Source organism: Ictidomys tridecemlineatus, chromosome 15 (assembly GCF_052094955.1).
Source record: "Ictidomys tridecemlineatus isolate mIctTri1 chromosome 15, mIctTri1.hap1, whole genome shotgun sequence".
NCBI lineage: Eukaryota > Metazoa > Chordata > Mammalia > Rodentia > Sciuridae > Ictidomys > Ictidomys tridecemlineatus.
In genome coordinates this window covers 17,650,168-17,671,272 of record NC_135491.1, presented here as the reverse complement: position 1 = coordinate 17,671,272, position 21,105 = coordinate 17,650,168, and the positions used below count along the sequence as shown (strand labels likewise).

Genomic DNA, 21,105 nt, shown 5'->3' with positions numbered 1-21,105 from the left:
GGAGCATCTTAGGTTGTGTTCTCTCAATAAGACACACTTTTCACGTGAAGCACATAGGAATACTGTTCACCTTCACAGTAATGAATTTCCCTGAGTCAGTCTCATTCTTATTGACCTAATTTTGGTAGAAAGAGATTATCTCCCTCCCTCATAAGATTACAACAGCTCTTGCAGGATGATAAAGTGCCTTGGCCCTTTGATAGGAAGGGTATTGACAGGAAGGAAGGCGGCCTGGGGCCCCCTTAAGGGGACCTTCAAAAGATGGCAACCAGACCCAAAAGCAGGCCAAAGCGTGAGAACTTCTGATTTCATCCAGAGGAGATGGATATTCTTATTTTTTAAATGAAATGTTCTGATTTTTTTAAATATTGACAACTGGTGCGAGGGGGCAAAATTGTGACGTATGCAGTTGAGGGGAGAAATAAAGAATGTCCACACATTTCTGCCCTTTATTCACTCAAATCACTCAATACCATTTCACTCTATAGGTTCTTAATCAAGAAAATGACAATCCTTAATGCTGGGTACTGCCATAGACATGATCAGTTCACGGCAAACAATTCTCAATTAACTCTAAGCACAGCAGACACACTGAATCATGACAGGCTAATGACACACCTTCCCTCTGCGTGCTCAGCTCAAGAGTCTCAAGCCTCAGGCTTTCCGTCCAGCAGATGTACACTCACTCAGACCGCGGTAACCAGGTCCGGACCAAGGCAGGCTTCTCCTGGGTGGAGTGGACGACCGGTTGAGGAGAGAGCCGTAGGGAGCAGTTGCGGCTCTCACCAGGGTCCAGACGAGGCGGTAGAGTTTGAGGGCGGTGAGGATCACACAGAGGATCAGGCAACGATGACAGTGATGGGATGCCAGGTCCTCATCAGGCTCTCCAGCTCCAGCTCCTTGTTTCTGCTGGCTGAATCCCTGTTCATCAGCTCTATTACTTATACTAAATCTGGGGGCTTTTGAACCCCCTTTCAATCCTCATCAGCTACCACCAGATTTCTCCATGACGTCATTTACCCTGGGGTCAGAAACATCTGGTCTGGTGGTCTCCACCCTGATCTTCTGGCCTCTCCCTCTTATCAGGGGAGGGCCGCCTGCCAGGGGCTTCGCTGTTATCAGGGTGGGGGGAAGTGACTTGTCACACTGGAGGGCTCTGTGGGTGTGCCTGGGGAGACTGCAGGTTTCAAACTGGAGTTTTAAAAATGGAGTTGCTTAGGCTCAGGCCTAGGGCCATCCTCACAACAACTGATTAAAAGAACCTTTTTTTTAAAATCAACACTCTGTAAGCCAAACTAAACCCAACCAGGAGCAGGGCAGCCCTGTATACTACCAACTTTTTTGCCTTCTGCCTTAGAAGCCATCAGAGGCTGCACAGGGGGAAGATGAAGGGATGGAGGACCCCAGAGGGCCAAGGTCATCACTCCTATTTCTTGTAACCTTGTCATTTCTGCTTCACTAACTTCTCAGGTAAGCGCAACCCAACAGACACTAAAACCCCAAGCCCTGATCCAGTTGAAAGCAGAATAGAGCATGTGCAGTACCATGAACAGTGGACATTCCCTCTGCGTGCTCAGTTCAAAAGTCTCAAGCAGCACGCCTTCTGAACAGTGATATTAGGTGTCCCACCCACCCTAATTAGAATGCCCAAATCTCCAAGCCCCGCCCCCTCAGAAAATGGGAGCATCCAATAAGCTCCTCCCCATGGCCTGACCCCCATCCCGCCCCTCAAGACTCCTCTTCCCCTCCTGCTAATGTCAAGGCTATAACCTATGAGTACCCCAGGAGAGTGGAAATGTCAAATAACACCCCCTCTCCTGGACAGTCCCATATCCCATATCCGCCAACAACTTGTCCTTGGAGAACTTGGGTCCTTTTGGTGGCCATATTGCCCAGGTCCCTGAGTTGTTCAACTCAGCTTCCTGAAGGAAGCCCGAAGGGCAGCGGGAGGAGCCTGCAGTCGATTCAGTCTCCTCAAAGCCAAGCCCGATGCCAGGTCTTTGCCCTTCTGCAAATGGCTTATGGGGAGGAGTATGGAGAGGCTGGAAACTGTCACAGTTTCCAGCCTCTCCATACTCCTAATAACTACAAATCAGAGCACTTAAAAAATTAGACTCTTATATGCTGAACCGTGCCCTCTCCCCCCAATTCATATGTTGAAGTCTTAAACCCTGGGCATCTCAGAGTGTGACCTCTGTGGAAAGTAGTCTTGACTGAGGTCATCAAGTTAAAATGAAATCATTATGGTGGGTCCTGACCCAATCATCCTGGTTGAAAGGGAAAATTTGGACAGATATAGGTAGATCACCATGTGAACAGGAAGCCAGCCATCTACAAACCAAGGAGAGAGACCCGGAACAGATCGTTCCCTTGTGACCCTCATAAGGAACTATCCTGCTGGGCGTGGTGGCACATGCTTGTAATCCTAGTGGCTGGGGAGGATCTCGAGTTCAAAGCCAGCCTCAACAACTTATCGAGGCCTTAAACATCTCAGTGAGACCCTGTCTCTAAATAAAATATAAAAAAGTCAGTGGTTAAACACCCCTGGGTTCAATCCCCAGTAACAAACCAAAAAATATATACACATATCTAGGAACCACCCTGGCTAACACCTTGATTTTGGAATTAAAGTATCCAAAACTGTGAGATAATACGCTATTTTTTTTAACCACTCAGTTTGTGATGTTTTGTTACAGCAACTCTAGCAAACTAATACACCTGCTTTCTCTCAAAACATCAGCTGATTTACCAGTTGGATCTGCCTGGCAGCTGGCCCCTTTGGAGAGGACACTTGCTCTCTGGTTCCATGGCCCCCTCACCGAGTCTATCACTCACTCTCACACCACCTGCCTCACTCCTGCATTGCGGAGGGCAATGGCAGATCTTGGCAATAATTAGCAGGATCCTTGTGTGATACCCATGCCTGTGCGTCCTTTCCCTAGAAGCAGCCTTCATTTCATGCCCAGAGAGTCCCCAACTGCAACCCCAGAGGGTTGGTGTAGATGGATGGTGGTGACACATGAGTACCCCAGCATCTCTGTGTCCTCCCCCAAAGCCCAGGCACCAGGCCCTTCTCTTCTCCAGGACCCAGGCGTTCAAGCCCCACCCCACTTTCAATGAGCCATTGTCCCAGACTGGGAAAGGCACGGGCAGAGTCTGACATCATGAAGCCTGAGGTGGGGGTGGGACTCCCCCTCCCCCAGCCTTCCCTGACTCCTCGTTCTGCTCTGGGTCTGAGGGATTTCCCCGCCCCTCACCCCCACCCCGACCCGGGTTCTCCCATGGGAGAGAGGACCCTCCCTGCACCTCCCCAGAGCTCTGGCCACCACAGTGCAGCTGACCTACTTGTATCAAACCTCCGCTGCTCTTAATCAGACCATCTCCTTCCTGTGCGCCTGCCCGCCTTGTAAAGGTCACCACCCAGGGCAGGGCCCCGGGGCCTCAGGACCCCTGTGGAACCTGCACACAGAGGGACTTCATGCCCAGTCCTCCTCGCACCACACACTGTTCTGAGGACACAGGGTGCGGAAGGCTGCTGAGATCCTGCCCTGGGAGGTGGAGGCTGGCCCAGTAATCAGAGGACGAGCCACAGCTCCAGCCCCAGGTGCCTGAGTCCCATGGGAGGAGAGGACGGCATTTAAACGGAGGGGCAGGTAAGGAAGGCCTCGGAGAAGTGGTGTCCACGCCACGCTCCGTGCTGAGGATGAGTGGGCTGTGGCCAGGGCGGTGTGGGCAGTGGGGTGAGACGGTGACCGCTTTCCAGGAAGGAGGAGCGACACTTGCGATGGCCCTGAGTCCGAAGGGGTCACGGAGTATTGGAGGAATGTGTTCGGTCACCCACTGGCCGTTCATCAATAAGAAGGGACATACTCAGAATAATGTAAAGAGGCGTGTCCCCATGCCAAGAGGCAGGTCACACCTCAGGTCATTTGCACAGCAAGAGCCAAGAAAAGAATAGAGCCGGAGGACAGAGGACCGAGGGGAAGTGTGGAGACAAGGCAGAGGTGACCCTGAAGCTGAGGGCGGGAAGGACCTGTCTCCTCTTCCTCCTGCTCACTCTGGCTTCTGCTGGCCCCTCGGTACCGGACCCTAACGTTGCCACAGCTCCCTGAGGACAATGCCTCTGTTCCTCAGCTTGGGACTTCCATAGAGAAGAGACGGTCCGCCAGCAGGGACTCAGAATTGGGGTGCACAGGGATGAAGGAGGGGGAAGGAGTGAGGCAGCCCCCCACCCCTTCAGGAAGGAGCTAGTAGAACCCAGGCGTCAGGCCGCCCAGTCCCAGCCCTAGTGACAAGGGCCCCTTTGTGCCCCCCTCCCTCGGGGGCAGGGAGGAGCTGGGCCCTGGAGGCAGGCGGCCCCTGGCACCCAGGGGGGAGGGGAGAGGCTGGCCAGTGGGGGCCTAGACCCTGGGAAGCCAGGGGACTGTGAGCTGGGCCGGTGGAGCCGAGGGCGCAGAAGCAGCTTCCAAGTGAGTACCTCGAGGGCCAGGGCACGGGCGGGGCCCAGCACCCTGGGGAGCTGAGAGGAAGGGCAGCACCCAGAGCATGTGCAAGGTGAGGTGCTATGGGCGATGGAGGGTCACTGTGAAGGGCCACTGATTCAGGCAGGGGCAGTTGCTTGGGGCTGCTTTGGGAATGTGTTGGGCTCACAGTGGGGACAGCGATGGGGTTGGGGCTGAGACCAAAAAAGAAAGTGCAAGAGACCCTCCTCAGCACCCCTGGTGGCTGGAAGTCCTGCGACAGTGGTTCTCCTGGGGCCCCCAAGCTAGGGACACATGAGGTGGCCATGGTCTGGGGAGGGCAAAGGACAGAAGGATGCCCAAGTGATCAGACACCTGCATGTGGTCATCTGGTAGTGGGGGAGGACAGCAGGTTGTGAAAGAACAAGTTCTAATATCTGGCTGCACAGCAGGTGTGTGTGTGTGTGTGTGTGTGTGTGTGTGAGAGAGAGAGAGAGAGAGAGAGAGAGAGAGACAGACAGAGAGACAGACAGACTACACCTTGCCTATCAGTCTACATCAGTGTTTCCAACTTTTTTCACTATACCTCACTAAACAACTTTTTGCATAACTTTTTCCTATGTGGATCCCTCCTCTGAAAGTTTAACCTGCAGATGTGCTGTCTGCCTGTGAATGCATGTGGGTCTTTAGAGATCCCTCGGCCATTGTCACGGCCAAGATGGTCTGGTTCCCCGCCTAATGTTCATGTTCATGTTCATCTCACATATCTGCCCAGGACGTGGCTGGTCCTCACCTGTGCCAATCTCCTGTACCTTCCTGACACAGGTGCAAGGGCCATATCTGCCATGGCTATGAGTCTGGGTGGACCGCTTTAGGGTTACACCTCAGCGTGTGCATGTCTGTCCTTGTGTCTTGTGAGCAGAGCCCGGTGTGTGTGTGTGTATGTGTGTGTGTGTGTGTGTGTGTGTGTGTGTACCTGGAGTCCAGGCCCAGGTCTGTCCAGGTGTGGGGGCACAGGAGGGAGGGCAGCCTGGAGAGCTGCAGTGGCATGGTGCGATAGGAGGCACATCAGTGTGGACACAAGGGTCACGGTGCCCACGTCCTCAGGAGTCTGTTGGGCGAGCCTGCTCCTTCTGGCCGTCACATTGCTTACCAGCGCTTGCCTGTGTCTGTGCATGAGTCTGTGTCCGTGGGAAGAGGGCAGCAAAGACTGGGAAAGCAGCCACTTGGAAATCCTGGCTCCAACCCCCAGGCGACCCACAGAGCAGCCGTGTGCCAGGGGCTCGCTAACCCCTGGACCTGCCTGGCCCCACGCAGAGCCCAGTCAGGAGAGTGTGACCCCCCTTCCCACCTACCCCAGGAGCCCCCCAGGACGAGGAACCCGCACCCTGAGGGAACAGGGCTCTTTTGTACTGGGCACTGGCCTCTGGTGAGGGTGGGGACACCAGGGCCGGCCACGGGGTGGGAGAGGGCGGCAGGAATTCACGCGGCATGTTGGGAATGCTGATGCTGTGAAACCCCGTCATTGATGGGGCCGGGTCCCTGCCTGCCACCCCCAGGCCTCGGCGGTGGGACATCTGCTCCTTCACCCCACTCACCACACCCGCCTGTTCCCCCAGCCCGATGCTGTGGCTCCCATTTCTTCCCACAGTTCTGCCGTAGCCTTAGAGTGGCTTGGGGACTGAGTGGGTGGGTCCCAGCATCCATAGCAGAAGAGGACCCATGGGCAGACTTACGACAGGGCTCAACCCGCAGAAAGAAGGGGACAGTGGGTACTTAGGCCCCCACCCCCTGGCACCTGTGTGACTCTTGTTCCAGGTTGGTGACTGGCAGCTTAAAGTGGAACTAGAAGATATCCCCAACTCAGGGAGACCGAGGTAAGGGACAGGTACCAACTTCCCTTTCCTCCTGGCTTGCCTGGCTTCTCCCTTCTCCGTGGCTGGCCCAGCCTCAGCACTGTCCCTGGAGACCCCCCGGGCACATAAGGATGCTGAAGATCATTATCCGTGTATCCCTACCACACAGAGACAAGGGACTTGGTGGCTGAGATCACAGATCTGCTGAGTGGCCTTAGGCAAGTTACTTAACCTCTCTGGATCTCAGTTATAAAACGAGGATAATAATTCTTCCTACATTGAAGAGATCAGAGGCGTTAATGTAGCAGAGTGAGGCACAGGCCTGGAACATGACCGTTGTTATATAAGTATTTGTAATTAAAATAACAGCAGCAGCAGCAGCAGCAGCAGCAGCAGCAGCGGCTCCTTCCTGAGGCCTTTCAAAAGCTCCGCCTGTCACTTCCCTGGCCTCTAACCTGCCCCTCTCCCTCTCCAGCTGTGGCTCGCTCACGTGCCGCCCACAATGATATTCCTCACGGCTCTGCCCCTGTTTTGGATTATGATTTCAGGTAATGTCTGGGGGGGAGAGGGTGCTGGGGATGTTGAGCCTTGGTCTCAGGATCCCCAGGCCAGTGGCAGGGGATGGGAGCCGGAGGGGGTTATCGGGTAGGTAGTGTCCCTCAGCCTCAGCTGTCCTGCCTGCCCGCAGCCTCTCGAGGGGGTCACTGGAGTGCCTGGATGCCCTCGTCCATCTCCGCCTTCGAGGGCACCTGCGTCTCCATCCCCTGCCGCTTTGACTTCCCGGATGAGCTGCGGCCGGCCGTGGTGCACGGAGTCTGGTACTTCAACAGCCCCTACCCCAAGAACTACCCGCCCGTGGTCTTCAAGTCCCGCACCCAAGTCGTCCACGAGAGCTTCCAGGGCCGCAGTCGCCTCCTGGGGGACCTGGGCTTGCGCAACTGCACCCTCCTGCTCAGTACCCTCAGCCCCGAGCTGGGGGGCAAGTACTACTTCCGCGGGGACCTGGGGGGCTACAACCAGTACACCTTCTCAGAGCACAGCGTCCTGGACATCATCAGTGAGTCCCCAGGGGTCGTGCAGGCACCAGGGGGTTGGGGACAGCGCTGGGCTGGGCAAGAGTGTGGGAGTCGGTCCTCCCCAGCATCCTCCCAGGAGGTCTTTGGCAGATGCAGGAGAAATGGGTGGGGGTGCAGACCACATGGACTGGCCACATGACCCAGATGAGCAAAGCAGGACCCTAAATAGACTGGCTGCCCTCGGAGGAATATAGTTGCTCTTACTCATCTAGAAACATCTGGAAGTAAAGGAAGTGGGGCCCAGGGGTCAGGGACAACCTCTCTGGATCGATGCTTTAACTGGGTGGTCTTGGGCATGTTTTTTTAACTCCCCTAGGAGTTGGTTTGCTCTTCTGTAAAATAGAGATAAGAACAGCACTTGCAGCCAATGAGTGAATAGTTGTCAAGTGCCCCTGGCGGTGCCTGGCACCTGGTACCCTGCTCAGGCTAACAGAATGCAGGGCCACTACTGTCAGGCATTGTGAATTTTCAAGGGAAACCAAACTGTCGATTTTTCAGTGTAAACTCCTAATTCCTAAATATTGGTGCTGATTTAGATATACTTTTTAAAAAATCCTGGACCTGGGGTGTAGCTAGTTGGTGTGAGACCCTGGGTTCCATCTCTAGCACCATAAAATTAAAAAAAAAAAAATCCTGTAGGCCAAATAAAATGTGGCTAACTCCAGATTTGCCAATCAAAATAGAGCCTAATTTCAGGCAGTGCCACTGCCTAACTTATGGACGGACTTATTACTTAGAGATCTAAGATTCAGATTCCCCAGGAACACAAGGTCTATATGGGGAGCTGGATTATAGCTCTGGTGTAGAAAGAGACCACATCACACACGCCACACAGTGTACATACTATATACACACATGACACACACACAAACTGCACACACCCCACACATACACAACGCACACACACAGGCAGGCAGGTCAATCAAAACAAGCATGGGACCAATGCAAGATTTCTTAGAGAATATACTTAGTGTCACCAGCACTGATGCTGACTGCAGGCGGCAGGGTTTGAAGCCCAGTTTCACCCTGTGCAAACTATGACCTCAGTTTCCTCCTTTGCAAAATGCGCAAAATAATAGCGTGAGCTTTTCGCATTGCTGGAGGGATGGGGTGAATTAAGCACCCACGGTGAGTATTCAGAACATTATTATTGCACCCCATTGGGTCTGTGGAGGGCTTTGGGGGTGACCAGGAGGAGGGAAGGTTATGGAGATTTCGGTATCCAGGTACCAGGAATGGAGTTGGACAAGGTGGGGAAGCCCCGGAGCCCAATGCTGTCTCTTGGACCCTCCTTTTCTTCACTTCACCTAGACACCCCCAACATCGTGGTTCCCCCAGAAGTGGTGGCAGGCAAGGAAGTGGAGGTCAGCTGCATGGTGCCCGACAATTGCCCAGAGCTACGCCCAGAAATAAGCTGGCTGGGCCACGAGGGACTCGGGGAGCCGACCGTGCTGGGTCGGCTGCGCGAGGACGAGGGCACCTGGGTGCTGGTGTCGCTGCTACACTTCGTGCCCACCAGGGAGGCCAACGGACTCAGGCTGGGCTGCCAGGCCGCCTTCCCCAACACCACCCTGCAGTTCGAGGGCTACGCCAGCCTGGACGTCAACTGTGAGCCTGGGTGCGGGCCGGGGGGCGGGGCCGGGGGCGGGGCCACGGCGGGGCGAGTCTGCAGCCCCCGCCCACCTGCTGACCCGCGGTGTCGGTTCAGACCCCCCGGTGATCGTGGAGATGAACTCTTCAGTGGAGGCCATCGAGGGCTCCCACGTCAGCCTGGTCTGTGGGGCCGACAGCAATCCCCCGCCACTGTTGACCTGGATGCGCGACGGAACGGTGCTCCGGGAAGCCGTGACTGAGATCTTGTACCTGGAGCTGGAGGAGGTGACCCCCGGGGAGGATGGCATCTATGCCTGCCTGGCAGAGAACGCCTATGGCCAGGACAACCGCACCGTGGAGCTCAGCGTCATGTGTGAGTCCTGGCCCTGTGCACCCCAGGCACCCACACACCTCAGCAGGGGACAGATAAGAGCCAAAGTGTTCACTAGAGGATCCCTGGGACCTGCAGTAAACGTGGAGGAAGCCATGAGCCTGTCATAAACGTGGAGGGGAGGACTGCAGATCAAAGGTGTTCCTTTGTTTTTCCCACAAGTGTCTATCTGGTGTGCTCCTGTTCTGCACCACTCTTATTCCAAGGACAAGACCGGAGGACACCGATTCTGTCCCTGCCACCTAGGAAAGCCCTTTAAATGGTTTCCTGGGGTCAGCCCTTGGCTGATGAGAGCAGATCTGGGCCTGTGTGTGTGTGTGTGTGTGTGTGTGTGTGTGCACCCTCTCGCGCTTGGAACTGATCTACCACTGATCTACACTCCAGCCCAGGAATCTGTGTTTTAATCTGTTACAGTTCCAGGGGGAACCCAGCCCCATTGAGTGCACTGTACACTATGGGGAACAGTGAACCAAGCAGAGGCCATTCATTCATTCACAAATATTTATTGAGGCAAAGTGCCCAGGATTGGGGATAATAATGACAGCCACAGCCAATGTTTACTCAGCACTTTCTGAGTGTTTACACGCATGCTCTTCCCCCAGGCATCCCCTGCCCACCTCCTCCTAGTCTCCCCAAGCCTTCTCTAGCTATCCTATTTTAAACCATGACTACACTGACTTTTCCTTTGTTTTTCCCCCACACTTACCCTATTTTGTAAATATATTTGCTTATAGAGCATGTCCCCTCGTGGACCTTATTTAAGCTAGAACAATGCCTGTCACTCAACAGACTGTCAATGAATGCAGGATAATCAACCCCTATGAAGATGGAATTATTATTAAGCCCATTTTCCACATGAAAAAAGTGAGGACTGGAAATGCACATAGGTGGGAAGCGGTAGGTAGTGCCAGGAGCTACAGATAAGCATTCTGGCTGCAGAAGCACATTCTTATAAATTTATAAGACAGCCAGGACTGGGGTTACCTGTACCATCCTGAGTGGTTGAATTAACTTTATGGTGCTATGGTGAAAGTTGACTGGTAGGGGCAGCAGCACTGCCTGGTTTTTGACCATGGGTCCTCTGTCCTGTCCCCTAGATGCACCCTGGAAGCCGACCGTGAATGGGACAATGGTGGCTGTGGAGGGGGAGACAGTCTCCATCCTGTGCTCCACACAGAGCAACCCGGACCCTATTCTCACCATCTTCAAGGAGAAGCAGATCCTAGCCACGGTCATCTATGAGAGCCAGCTGCAGCTGGAGCTGCCCGCAGTCACGCCCGAGGATGATGGGGAGTACTGGTGTGTGGCTGAGAACCAGTATGGCCAGAGGGCCACCGCCTTCAACCTGTCTGTGGAGTGTGAGTACCCCTTCCACACACTGGTAGCCCTCACTCCCTTCACTTGTGATGGGCGGTACAGCCACCTGCCATAAAAGTTGGGGACACCTGGGAGGGACACACACATTTCAGCCAGGGAAAGCTTTGCAGGACCTCATCAGCAGATGAGAATGGGGGTGTCAGGGAAGCTGAATCCATAGCAAAAAATCCACAGCTAATACTGTGTTCCCACCTGTCAGCGTGGAACTATGACCAAGGGAGGTTGCAGGGTCCTGGGGCGACTGCCCCTCCACATGAACTAGAACAGAGACTCTGTGGATCATTCCTATGTACGAGATGCTGTTGGAAATACTGCCCAAGGACCCACTCATTTCATCTTCACGAGGGAGGTTCTATTACTGACCCTAGTTTACAGAGAAGGAAACTGAGGCTTGGAGACGTTATGCCACTTGCCCAAGGTCACATAGACAGCAAATGGCAGGATTTGAGATTCAAATCCAGGTGATCTGGTTCTACTCTTCTGTACTATCCAGAACGGGCCTCATCCTGGGTTACTACATCAGAATTCATGGACTGAGAAGTTGTTTTGTGCTAAGGGCTGAGCGGCTCTGTGGGAGGTGGGTCACAGGTTTAGAAGACACCAAGCTTATTAACAGATACAGTGCAGCTTGAGTGGTGAGAGGGATGCTCATTAAAAAAAGCTACTGTCTTGGCAATGAAATGCATCGTTCATTGCAAACTAGGGCCTCTCCTGACCTCCTCTCTGCAGATAGCACCCTCTGCTCCCGCCTCCCCACCCCAGGCCAGCACTGCAGGTTGTAGCAGCCAAGTCACAGTTTCCATTCCCCTTGGGCAAGTAACTCCCTCTGGATGTCACTTCTGGGTTTCCATTCCCCTGCTTCCTCCTCAGCTTTGCTTGGCCTCTGGGCAGGTCTCTCAGCACTTCACCTCAGGCTTCAGTGACTCTTCTCTAACAGCCCCCTCCACATGAGTTTGCCAGTGAGATTCGACCTGTAAAGCGTTCAGTAGTGTCTGCCCCACAGTCTGTGCTCAGTATTCCATTCGTGGCAGTAATTAGGACATAGTGGATAGGAACGATCGTGAAACATCATCTCCTGTGGTTAAGCCTTGGTCAGCAGCTCCTCTGTTGACCTATAATCCTGGGCACCATGCCCCCATCACTGCCCCCTCTAACTTCCTCATGATTATAGCAGATGGCTGTACGGTGCTCTGCTTTCTCATATGTGCCATCCCAGGCCCAGTGTCCCCTCTGCTTCAGCGCTCTTTCCCCCATGCTGCCCCGAATCAGTAGTTCTTATATTTAAGGGCTGGAGAACCCTCTGAGAATCTGATAGAAGCCTCAGAACAGACACACCCCTCCTGGGTCAGAAGACGGGGCAGGACACTCTCCTTAAGGGCCTGCCCCGGGCCATGGAACCAGTTCTTCGAAGGCATTATCTTGCAAAGCAGATACACCTCATCATCATCCCCTTTAATTGAGGAGAAAATGAAAGGTCAGAATTCCCTGTGGCCATGTAGCCTTGGCCGTGTAGCTAGGATGTCTGGGTCTTTAGAGTCCTGACAGCTGGCCTCCGCTCTTAGATCTTTGGCTGCTTCTCCTCTCTCTAGCCCTTGACACAGGAGGACTCACTGAATCTTGTTTTGAAAGCAAAGGACCAAATTTGGAGCAAGAGGCCTTCAACCTACTGGAGGCAGGTGCAGGGTAGCAGTGGCCTTGTCCCCTGCCCCGCCTGCTGAGGTCCTCCTTCTTCACCAAGAACTCTGTAAACTGCTTGCCCCCAGATCCCTTCTGTCCATGCAGTCAGTGTCCCCATAGGGCATGTAGGAGGCAGTCACCTTTACTGAGTGCTGACAATATGCAGGAGACCTGTCTGAGCAAGGTGCCCATATTGACTGACTTCATTGTCACACCACACTCGGGGGAAGAAGGGACTGTTCTTCACCGCAGCTTAATAGAAGGAAACTAAAGTTTTACTGGAGTCCCAGACCTGACAAAGTTGAGCAGACCTAGGACAAAATCCCAGCCCTGTTTTCCTTTTTTTGATGCACGATTCCAGGCAAGTGACCTCAGCTTTGCTGAGTCTCAGATCCCTCCTCCGTAAAAAGGGTATGATCAACAGTAACAGTACCGCACAACAAGCAAGGCTTAGAGGACTAAGGGATTCGTGTTGAGCCTCCCAGCACCTGATGAATCCTGTGCACTCTATATGTTCGTTTTCAATCTCTTTTCTCATCCACCTTTTACTGGGACACCAGCTTGGGTATTTGTCACGAGTTCCTGCAGCCAAGACGTGGCTCATGTGCTATCTCTGCTAGGATGCTGCTCTCTACCTAACCTGAGTAGGACACTAAGTATTTACAGTGCACTCCTGCACCAATCTGCAGAGCCCCGAAGCCCTTTGCAGGTTAAGGACCACAACCCCTGTTTGTACAGAGAAGTCCCTCAGGAAGGCCCAGGGAAGCTGGGTGATGTCACTTAGCCAGTAGATGGCAGAGCTGAGACTCAAGCCAAAGCCATGCCACCCCTAACTCCCCATTCTTTGTTCCCCTTGGGATTTATACATCACGTCAGGGTTTCATAGGTCTTCCAGGTTCCCTGCAAAGCTGCCAAGATACTGAGCACATGCCCTGGACTAAGGTGTTGGCCAGTGTCCCCCATGGTCCAGGGTGGATGCTCCACCATGAGAGTGACAGCTGTGCTGGTTTGAGTGGAAGGGATTTGGTAGAGTTCAATCTCCATCATTTTAGATTGATGGTTTTTCATTTTCTGTGGGCTGTGTCGATGGTCAGTAGTACAACGAGCATCATGCACATTTGTCTAAATGGCATTTTGAGCCTTCTGTATTCACTTGGTAGACTAAGAGACAAGTGCATTGAGATTCTTATTGGAATTGTTCCTGGTGCAATCCATCTGCTCATGTGACTTCCTGGCCCACTCTTTTGTTGCTAGAAATTGAAAATTCATGGGGTCAGTAGACCAAGGGTCTTTGCCTGCATGTAAATGGATTTGGGTCAGAATTAACAGGACCAGTGTTCAGTCCAGAGTAAGCAGAGGAAAGTACCAATTTTTTCAAGGGGGATAAAGAACATGGTTTAAAAAGCAACATTCAACGTTCTCATATCATTTCATATTTTGAAAAATGAAACAATAAAAATTCCAATACAATATTTGTAATCAAATGGTAGCAAAGAAAAGCTCAACCAAATGACTTGGGATGGATTTGGTATTTGGTGCTGGTGGCAATGGGGAGCCCAATGAGAGGGGAGCAGGGGGATTCTGGGGGAGGAAACAGGTGGGAGTCACGTGATGGTTGGACTGAAAGCGGGCTGGAAGCCAGGAAGAAGGCAGGAGGCTGGATCTGTGTGCAGGATTCTGGGGGCCGGGGGAGAATCAATAGCTCTTCCCTTCTAAGTGTCTGAGGGAGACACAGCAAGACCCAGTCTTGGAAATGAGAGAACAACCATAATCAGTGTATAACCAGGGGGGGATGAGTGCCCGGAAGAAAACCTGAGCAAGGCAAGGGGTGAGCGATGAGTGTAATTTCCATGGTGGGTCCCTCCTATGGAGGGAGGGAGATGGGCAGGTGTCCTAGGGACGCTCTAGGTAGAAGGAGGAACCACAGACCTGGGGATAGGAAGGTGCTCCATGGGTCTGAGAAACAGCAAGAAGGCCACTGTGACTTGCAAGGGAAGGGACCAAGGTAGAAAGGAAGGAGCAGGGCAGGGAAGAGAGAGGACTTGGTCAGGTCCCTGGGGTTTTGTAGACCAAATAATTGAGGTGTTTTTTTTTTTTTTTTAATTCTGTGGGATTTTTTGGCACTGGGGATTGAACTCAGGGGCACTCAGCCACTGAGCCACATCCCCAGCCCTATTTTGTATTTTATTTAGAGACAGAGTCTCACTGAGTTGCTTAGCCTCTAGCTTTTGCTGAGGCTGGCTTTGAACTTACAAATCCTCCTGCCTCAGCCTCCCAGGCCACTGGGATTACAGGTGTGCACCTGGCCTGAGCTGCAGTTTTATTCTAAGTGATCCAGGTAGCAGCTGGAAGAGGGCTTTGAGCAGGGAGTGCTCTGTTTATGTTTCATAAGATGAACAAAGTTAGAGATGGTGCAAGGGGGGAGGTGCAGTTCATCCCTGTGACATGATGTCTTGATCTGGCCCATTTTGAGGTTGGAGTGGCAGGAGGAAATCCTGAACCCTCCAGAGCTGGGGCCAATGGGGTTCTAAAGGAAGAAGTTCTGAAGGCCAGGGTGGTCGGTCCAAAGCATTTATTAGAGAAACTCTCACACAGATGGTGGGGGTCCCATGTCCTTGCCAAAGACAGCTAGAGAAAGGGACATTCTTCCTAGGGATCTCTGTCATGAGGGTGCTGGAATGTGGTGTTTATAAGAGGGTTGAAGGAACTGGGCTCAGGGCCGGGGCTGAATTGTTTTTCAGTGTTTTGAGGAACGACCTAAACATCTTTATCAGTGCCTGGGAACGTTCAAGGCCCTGGCCTAGGTTCAACTCTGCAGGGAAAACCTGCAGCTGGCCAGATCACACAGGGGTCAAGGCGCTCCGTGTTTCTTGGTCAAGACAGAGAAAAAGAGCAGGGAGAGCCGGGGATCCCACACACAGCTACCACCCCCACCCGTGGCCACCCTGGCCCTGCCCTCGGCCAAGGAGGCCTTTGAGGTCCAGCCCTGGGTGGGCTCCAGCCTACTCCGTCTTGGTCTTGACCCTGCAGTTGCCCCCATGATTCTCCTGGAGTCGCACTGTGCCGCGGCCCGTGACACGGTGCAGTGCCTGTGCGTGGTAAAGTCCAACCCAGAGCCATCTGTGGCCTTCGAGCTGCCATCGCGCAATGTGACCGTGAACGAGACGGAGCGGGAATTCGTGTACTCGGAGCGCAGTGGCCTCCTGCTCACCAGCATCCTCACACTGCGGGGACAGGCCCAGGCCCCGCCCCGGGTCATCTGCACCGCCAGGAACCTCTACGGCACCAAGAGCCTGGAGCTGCCCTTCCAGGGAGCCCGTGAGTGCTGGGGCCTTGGGGTGGGAGCCCCAGGAAGCAGAGGGCCCCTTTTCCATCCAGGCGCCCCCCTCTCCACCAAGGTTACTTGGATACGGGTCAGTGGTGCGGATTAATAAAGTAGCACAAGCTACTGAGGAGCAGCTGCCCTGAGTCTGCCTGCTCTTCTCGAGCCCCTTCCTGAGCCCTCTAGCAATTTCTAAAGGGATTCTGCACAGAGCCGGGAGCCTCCTATCGGCCAGGCATTGCAAGAACGTGTCAATATTTTGACTCTCCCAACCTGTCTTTGGAGACCCCAAGTGTCCTCATTACCACCAGCATCCCTGAGGGCACCTGGGTCTTCTCTGTCCTCAGACCGACTGATGTGGGCCAAGATTGGGCCAGTGGGAGCTGTGGTCGCCTTTGCTATTCTAATCGCCATCGTCTGCTACATCACCCAGACACGCAGGAAGTGAGTGCGGGGGCGGGTGTGCTGATAGGGGGAGGGGGAGGCTCCAGGGGATGGGAGCGGGAGGTGCAGCAGAGGCCGGGGTGGGCAGGGAGGGCAGCCCTGCGTGAGTGGGGAGGCAGATTCTGCTCAGGGAGAGAGGGCTCCTGCCTTCGTGGGTCAGGGCCCAGCCTGGCTGAGCACGTGGATTACACAGGACCTGTCTGCCCAGCTGTGTGCTCAGCCTCCCTGCCTATAGGGACAGTCCCCTGCCGTCCTCCGCCAGGGAAGGCGCCCCAGGGCCGGGAAGGGTGGGCAGCTGTGAATGCAATGAAGGGCATTTGGTCTGGTAACAGAAAGAGAGGGCTGGGAGCCACTGTGGGGTCCCTTGGGCCAAAGTCTTAAGGTGAATGTGGGTGCAGAGAGCTCAGGGAGAGGGCGAGCTGGGAGTGCCACGAGGGCTGACATGTCCTGCCCTGCAGAAAGAACGTGACAGAGAGCCCCAGCTTCTCTGCGGGAGACAACCCTCATGTCTTGTACAGCAGCGACTTCCGCATTTCTGGGGCACCGGAGAAGTACGAGGTGAGGGCCAGAGCCCCGTGGCTCTAGGCTAGCCAGGGGACCTGGATGTCAGGGACACTGAGGGCCTGAGCAGGGCCCGCGAGGCCAAGGAGCAGAGGGGGAGAGGCAGGAGTCGTGGCGGGCTGGGTTGGCTGGGAGGTGGGGAAGGGGGTGCCAGGCTGAGGCTGTGGGGGGACCACGAGGGACAGGGCTCAAGACAGCCCTTGCCCTGCCTGCCTGCCTGTGTCTATGACTGCCTTTCCTTCTCCAATAGTCCAGAGAGGTCTCTACCCTGCAAAGTCACTAAGAGCCCCAGGAGGTAGGTTCCGGGGCCTCAGTGTGCCTCCCTCTGGGCCCTCCGCGGTCCTGGGGTCGGCTTGCCTGTGTGTGTCCTGTCAGGCGTCTAAGGCAGTCTCTGGCTTAGTCTGGCCCTGCCCAGCAGCCCCGTCTACTCTTGCTGTTGCTGCTCCCTCCGTCTGTGGCTGCTGTCCCGTGTGTGTCCAGATACCTGGGGGTGGGGGGGTACCCGGTGCAAAGCATCATGGGAAGATGAAGTCACACCCGCAGGTCCTCCCAGATGGAGGAGGGAGACCACGCCAAATCCAAACGGGGGAGTTTGGAAACCTCTGGAAAAGTGGGATCTGAGTAGACTTCACCTGGAAAGGTGTTCTCGGTGGCAGCATGTGGCCCTGGAGTCCCTGTTGAAGAGGTTTCCTGGAGGAATGGACTTTGTAGGCCAGGTTCAAGCTCTGCAAAGAGAAGGTTGTGGTGTTAGGGGTATGGGCACCTGCAAAGGCCCCGGAGTGGGACATGGTGGCTGTGGGGCTCCGCGGGCTGGTGGTCCTTGAGAGAGGAGGCTCGTGCAGGGCTGTGGGGCTGAACTTGGGGACCGGGAAGGTGCCACCGCTCTGTCATTTTTGCATCACTTACTGATGCAAAGGAAAAAGAGGGAGAGGACACTGCTGAGGGGTTGTCACCTCCCACAGAGCGAGAGACGCCTGGGATCTGAGAGGAGGCTGCTGGGCCTCCGGGGGGAGCCCCCAGAGCTGGACCTGAGCTATTCCCACTCGGACCTGGGGAAACGACCCACCAAGGACAGCTACACCCTGACGGAGGAGCTGGCGGAGTATGCGGAAATCCGCGTCAAGTGAGGGGCCGGGCAGCCCGTGAGCCAGCTGCCCTCAGGACCCTCACGGCCCCCCCTGGCTGTGGGCTCCCGTCCTCCCGAGAGCTGTGGGGGCTGGGGCAGGAAGGGGCTGGGCAGGTGACACTGAGGTCCTGGGGCCTGGCCTCCCTCTCCTTCCCAGCTGCCCCCTCCCTGCCAGCACCCCACGTCCACATTACAGCTCCCCTCTATCCTCTCTAACCTCAGCTGTCTGGAGGGGAGCTCTGTCTGTCCATGTTATTTATTGCTGCCTCCCGTCCCCACCCCACCTGGTCTCCTGTCCCCACACCTGTGCCCTGGACCTGTATAAAAGGGACATGAAATAAATGCCCCAACACCAAGTGTCTAGGCCCTGATGATTTCTGACTTGTCTTTGGGGAGCCTGCCATCCTGCTTCTGGAATGATCTCAGTTGCTCCTCACCCTCTGCTGGGCCCTGGCGTGGGCTGAGCCCAGGGAGTCTGTTCTCCTCTCTGGTGGCTGGGGGAGGGGTCTGCTCTGGCTTCCGGGGGATTTCATGTGACAATCCTCATTCCTGCTTTGGCGGCAGTCAGGATAACTGACAGCACCCGGGTTCCATTTGCATGAGGCTCACTGAAAGGAAGGCAGGTCCCTGAAGGACGCAGGGTCCCATCGACCACAGTCCCCACCGCTCCCTCTTGTCCACACCGACTGGCTTCACTCGTTGACATTACCTTCTGGTCCCTGCAGGTCACGTGGGAGCCCCAGACCCAGGCAGCTCATGAGCCTGTGTTGGTTTTTCTCCCACCCTTCACACTCAGGCTGCACCCTGTAGCTTCCCAACAAATATTAGGTGCCAGTTGTATACAGAGCCCCTTCAGGAAGCTCAGGCCATCCTGAGACAAGACTCCCAGAAGAAGGCTATGAAGATGAGTTTATTGGGACTGGAGAAGATGAGTGATTTTTTTCCAGGGTCCCAGAGCCAGGGAATGGTGTGGCCAAACTCTGAACTCGGTTCTTCTGGTTTAAATATGCCTCGTTTCTATCACACCTGTCAGGAATTTAAAGGGCCGGTCTCCCTAATATAAATGGGTATTAATGACACCATTTTTTTTTTTTAAAGAGAGAGAGAGAGAATTTTTTTTTTAATATTTATTTTTTTTTTTTTGTTCTCGGCGGACACAACATCTTTGTTGGTATGTGGTGCTGAGGATCGAACCCGGGCCGCACGCATGCCAGGCGAGCGCGCTACCGCTTGAGCCACATCCCCAGCCCGAGAGAGAATTTTTTAATATTTATTTTTTAGTTCTCGGCGGACACGACATCTTTGTTGGTATGTGGTGCTGAGGATTGAACCCGGGCAGCACGCATGCCAGGCGAGTGTGCTACTGCTTGAGCCACATCCCCAGCCCGACACCATTTGTTGATTGCTTATTATGGGCCACAGGATTCTGTGCAATTTACATTAATTAATCTCCATTTCCTTTTCCTAACAACTATAACAATAGTTCCCAAAGTGCAAGTCACCAGCCAGCAACATAAGCATTCCCTGGAAAACTCTTTAGAAAGGCCAGCCGTGTGTGTGTGTGTGTGTGTGTGTGTGTGTGTGTGTGTTGAGGCCTCTGGGGGTGGGGGGTGCTGATGCCCACGGATGTTTCAGGACCTGGAGTTGCTAATGCACAGAGAGATCAAGTCTCCTCCTCTAGGGCCCCCAGCTGGTGGGCGTGGAGCCCAGACTTGAGCACCTACCCGTGGCTCAGAGGCCACCCTCCTATGAGCGTTTTGTCCTGTCATTTTGGTGAGAACAAACGACAGTTTGCAGGGCCCTGGGACCTTGAAAGAAGATTTAGAAGGAAGCTGTGGGGCTGCAGGTATTCAGGAAGGGGATCAGGAATAAGGGGACGAAGATAGCAGTTGTCCCTTGTGGTGGAAGATGACAGAAGATACAGGACCCAGATCAGGGGCTGGAGCTCTCTTCAGGAAACAAATAGTCTCTGTCACACAGGACACCAAACAGTGACACGGGACGCCTGCTGCTAGGGAAAGCGAGGGGCTTTCAGAGCATAGCATGAAAGTGTGACTTAGGGACTCAGCCGTCAGGAGAGACTTCCCAGGGGAGGAAAATCACGCCTGGGTGAAGGACCCAGAGAGGAATGTGATTGGCAGAATTCCAGGAGCTGAAGCGGCAGGAGACGCGTGAAATGGGGCAGAGAGTAGGAGGCTCTCTTGACCAGCAGGATGGAAGTTTCTTCCAGTTTCCCGCACACGAGCTCCTGGGCCCCACCCTGGCGCACCTGTCCCCTGGCAACAGACCCTGGCTCCAGCAGGTCTGGCCCAGTAGGAACGTGCTCTGAGGACTTCGCCCTGAAGAGCAGAGTAGTGTCAATAACCAGGGATCGGGGAATGACATCTGGCTGCCCAAAGGGCAACCCCAGCGTGATGGTGGCCCTCGAGATGATCCCAGAGGGGCCGTCGTGACTTTTACATTACTATTTGTGCTTCGTTTAGTCAGTCTCCCAACAAAAGGAAACCAGCGTACCCAACAGGCAATTTAAAAATAAATGATTAAATAAAAGCATCGGAGGAGACTAAGCCAAAAAGAATAAAAAAAAAATCAAGTGAGTTGTTTTAAAGAAATGTATTAAATGAAGATTTTTCCCGAGGTTTGCAGACAGAACCCAGGTCCTGAAGACTGTGGGAAAATCTCTAAAGTTTGGGAAACGGTGAAATCATCTGATGGCAAAGTCCCTTAGGAGAGACGGACACTCCAAGATGATACCCAAGTAGGACTCACGCTCTTGGACTTTCTCTACCCTGCTCCTGGACCCTTCCAGAACTCAGTACGTGCTTAGCCAGGCCTGTGGATGGACCCCAACAGAACCAGTCTCTGCCTCTTGGAGCTGATATTGTGAGACAGAGACAGACAACAATGAGGTCAGCAAGTGCCACATTATTGTACTTTAGATGGCAATCATACCAATATGGCGCCTGAGCAGGTTGGGAGGCGAATGTGTGGGACAAGCCTGCATGTGAGGAAGAGGGGTCATTTTGAGTGGAGCCCAAAAGGAAGGGAGAGGGGGAGCTCTGGGGGCTTCTGAGAAATGTGGGTCCAAGGAACGTCAAAAATCAGTGGCAAAGGCCCGTGGTGGGAGTGTCCTTGTGGTCCTCATGGAACAAGAAGGAAATTAGGGAGTCGGAACGAATGAGGGAGCCCAAGGCTGCCAAGCCCTGGATCAGAGGGCTTCTA

General features: G+C 54.1%; 1 protein-coding gene across 6 annotated transcripts; it reads left to right on the top strand.

The window, feature by feature from the left end:
* Window positions 1-3,295: 3,295 nt before the first annotated feature.
* Window positions 3,296-18,239, top strand: Mag (myelin associated glycoprotein). 6 transcript variants are annotated; one of them, XM_078033131.1, is made up of 12 exons: window positions 4,365-4,469; window positions 6,279-6,337; window positions 6,792-6,864; window positions 7,005-7,373; window positions 8,704-9,000; window positions 9,101-9,358; window positions 10,474-10,734; window positions 15,461-15,748; window positions 16,100-16,196; window positions 16,655-16,754; window positions 17,008-17,052; window positions 17,720-17,857. In XM_078033131.1, exons 3-11 carry the CDS (start codon window positions 6,819-6,821, stop codon window positions 17,038-17,040), a joined length of 1,749 nt encoding a protein of 582 aa, XP_077889257.1. In that variant the 5' UTR covers window positions 4,365-4,469; window positions 6,279-6,337; window positions 6,792-6,818; the 3' UTR covers window positions 17,041-17,052; window positions 17,720-17,857. The 6 variants fall into 6 exon arrangements, with proteins under 6 accessions (XP_077889255.1, XP_077889260.1, XP_077889257.1 ...); XM_078033133.1 differs by lacking the exon at window positions 17,720-17,857 and adding an exon at window positions 17,301-17,713; XM_078033129.1 differs by lacking the exons at window positions 4,365-4,469; window positions 17,008-17,052 and adding an exon at window positions 3,296-3,653 and having other exon boundaries at window positions 17,720-18,239.
* Window positions 18,240-21,105: the final 2,866 nt, after the last annotated feature.